At 40.9% G+C, this 3,309-nt stretch overlaps 1 protein-coding gene across 1 annotated transcript in view; it reads right to left on the reverse strand.

Moving 5' to 3' along the window:
• The window catches only part of RPIA (ribose 5-phosphate isomerase A), a 63,151-nt gene that overhangs the window by 36,623 nt on the left and 23,219 nt on the right, over positions 1-3,309 (reverse strand). Inside the window, exon 3 of the mRNA XM_006898948.1 lies at positions 3,048-3,103. Within this exon, the coding sequence (XP_006899010.1) occupies positions 3,048-3,103 (56 nt within the window). The remainder of the gene's footprint in view (positions 1-3,047; positions 3,104-3,309) is intronic.

The following is a 3,309-nucleotide window of genomic DNA, read 5'->3' on the forward strand; positions in this document are numbered from 1 at the left end:
AACAACAACAACAACAACAACAGCAATAAATATTTCAGCTATGTTCATGTAATATTATTACATGACTGCTACGTATCTGTCAAAACTCAGAAAAATATACAAAAGAGGTTTTTTTTTTTACTATATGCACATTATATCTTCAACAAACAAAAATAAGCACTTTCTCCTTTGCTTCAACTCTCAGTCAGACAAGAGACATGTCCATAAGAGGAACAATACTGTTAGAACAACCAAACACATAAGATCAAAAGGGCAGTGCTGGCCCAAGGACAAGGATCATTAGACAGGAAGAAGAAGAAATGAAAAGGTGAACACAGGAAGAAGTGGAACAGTATTTTCCATAATGGGGTTTGCAATAAATGTTCAAAATGATCTAATGATCTATGAACTGTTCCACAGGAAACCAATGTATTCTGTAAACTTTCACCCAAATTAAAAAAAGAAAAAGCAATTCTCAGGAAAGAAACTGTACAAGCCTTTCAAGAAGATGGAAAAAAAAATCTGCAAACAAAGGGTTACAAAAAGACAAATAGAGAATAAAAGCACAAAGCAGGCTAGCCTACAAACCTCAAAGATGGAGCTAGAAAGAAAGATCCGAGATAATAGGTAAAATGTAAAGAAATAATATTCTCCAAAATGGAAGCATATGAATTCACAGAATTAAATACCCCAATAAGTACACACTACAATGAATGACTAAGAGCAAATCCACACCAAGATACATCACAGAGAAATGTCAGAACACTGGAAACAAGGAAAAGTTAAAGGAAGAAAGGTTCAAAGAGAATAAAAATAGATTTCATACACAGGATCAGAAATGAGAAAGACATCAAACTTCTCAACAGAAAAACTGAAGAGCAGAAAGCAGAGAAATACCTTTAAAATTCAAGAAATTCTTTAACCCACAATTATCACCTGGCCTAAAAGGTAGAAGGAAGACATTTTCCGATATCCAAAGTGTCAACAAACGTTCATCCCATGATCTTGGAAATTCCCCAGAAGCTGTATGTCATCAGAATTAACAAGGAAACAAAACACCTGGATGAGGCCTGAAAGGGGGTTTTGAAGTGCAGGATCCAGAAGCACAAGACGAAGCTCTGGAGGCACAGTCCACAGTCTGTTACACCACCAAAGGAACCACCTCTCTGGTGGTTCAAATCCACCAGCTGCTCCATGGAAGAAAAATGAGCAATCTCCCCCCCGAAGATACACAGCCTCTGAAAACCCACGGGAGAATCAGCTATGAGTCGGTTCTGACTCAACAGTAATTGAGTATATGCCAAGTGATATCACATCCAATCAAGTAAATTAAAAATCAAGACAACTAATACTTAGGGTGATGGAGAAGGCACACAAAAACACTGGGCAGGTTAAGTGCAACCAAAACACACCAGTGCAGCTGTATTTCTTGTCGCCACCTCATGAAAAATTTAACTATCCTGGAAAGACTAGGAAGGAAGAAGAACAAGGAGGCCGAGGGCAACCAAATGCTCATCTTCTAAGGACCAAAGTTGGAAATATTTCCTCAAGTTGAAAACAGAAATAACAATAAAACCATAGTTCCAAGATTTTGAAGCAAATATCCAATTAATTAGTTATGTGCTGTTCCGTCATCTGCAACTCATAGTGACCCTATATACAACAGCTCTGACTCCTGCCCTATCCTGAGCCAACCTGTCTCTGACATACTTACCCCCCATTACCTCAATCACTGAGTCAATCAATCTCATCAAGGGTCTTCCTCTCCTGCACTGACATCTCTCTAAAAACCAAGAAATGGTAGTGGAGAGCATTTGATTCTTTGATGTATAAGAACTTATAATTCTGATTAAAAATTAAAACCGATTATCAAAAAATAAAGCAGCAGATGATGAAGTCACTTGGGAAAAGTGAACACTTTGTTTTCTGAAAGACCAAGAGAACAAGACACATTGACTTTAAAAATGTTCCCTCAGGACAGTGGGATTTGAAACACAAAAGAGGCAAAGTAAAAACCTTATCTTTTCCACTGCACAGCAGGACTATGGGACATCGTCCTCAGGCTCCAGATGCCTGCCCACCTTGCTTAAGGTCCCTAAGAGATTTAACATCAAAGATGCTGCACTGCTAACACAGTCGCCAAAGAATCCACCAGCAGCTCTGCGGCAGAAAGACAGGCAATGCTCTCCTGTGCAATCTACAGTCTCAAAAAACCCACAGAAGCCAACAGCTATGAATCGCTTCCAACTCAACAGCGATGAGAGACACAAGGAGACACAGAGATCCTAACATCTTCTGTCCACCTGCAGTCCCTATTCCACACTGCAGTCTGAGGCTGGGCCATGAGCTTCCCTTAGCAGAACTCCCAACCCCTTTCTCCCTTTTCTTTCTTCACCAGTTGAGTTGCTAGCACACTGCTGTTCCTGCTCCAGCAACAACAGGGTGTCCTAAAGCTTGACCTAGTGTCCAAAATTAAGTTTATGAAGTCCCAGGGGCATTAAGTACGTGCAGGTCCAAACCTGCTCTCCCAGTTTATCATGTCACCCTCACTGAGCCAATGAAAGACTAGACTGCAGTCCCTCCCCAAAAAGGCTATTCTCAAGAAGGGAGCACATTGCTTCTCCTAAATCTACTTTCTTCCTTTTCTTCCTTCCAGTTAACTGGCCCCACCACTTTTTCCCCACCAGCCTCCCTGATTTCATGGGGAAAGGGCATAAGACACAGGATCAAAACAGGAGACTTCCATTAATGATAGAACAATTAATTCTTTTTAGACTCAGTTTTTTCAACTCTAAATGAGAATATTCCTTGAGAAAAGAAACCTAGTGATCACATCTGCATAGCCCACTGTGGCTAGTACAAGATACACTAAAAAAAAAAAAAATTCACTCAGTGTATTCACGAACAACTTTCAGGGAAAAATCCTCAATCCATAAACTCCTTACCTGTTCTTGGCTCTTGCAGGAATAACCAAGCTGATGTACAACCCAAAGCCACACACCTGTTTTTAGGGAGCGAGGAGCCCAGGCAGCAGTTGCCAAAAGTGCGGGACAAGAAGCAGGACGTACCTGGAAGGAAGTGGGGATGCAGACAAGGTCCAGATTCTCTTGTTTCACTCTTTCAGCTGCGGAAATAAAAGCTGTGTTGGTGGTTTGGTTTTGTACTCTCTTTTTGTTTTATTTGTCACATGTAAAGTTTCTATCTCCCACTGAGAACTGCCACTCATTTCGTCTTGTTGTTTGTTGTTGTTATGTGCCGTCGAGTCGCTTGCGACTCATAGCGACCCTATGTACAACAGCCCTAAACTCTGCTCTGTCCTGTGCCAATCGC

Source organism: Elephantulus edwardii, unplaced genomic scaffold (assembly GCF_000299155.1).
Source record: "Elephantulus edwardii isolate Elephantulus edwardi_28Jun2011 unplaced genomic scaffold, EleEdw1.0 scaffold00241, whole genome shotgun sequence".
Taxonomy (NCBI): domain Eukaryota; kingdom Metazoa; phylum Chordata; class Mammalia; order Macroscelidea; family Macroscelididae; genus Elephantulus; species Elephantulus edwardii.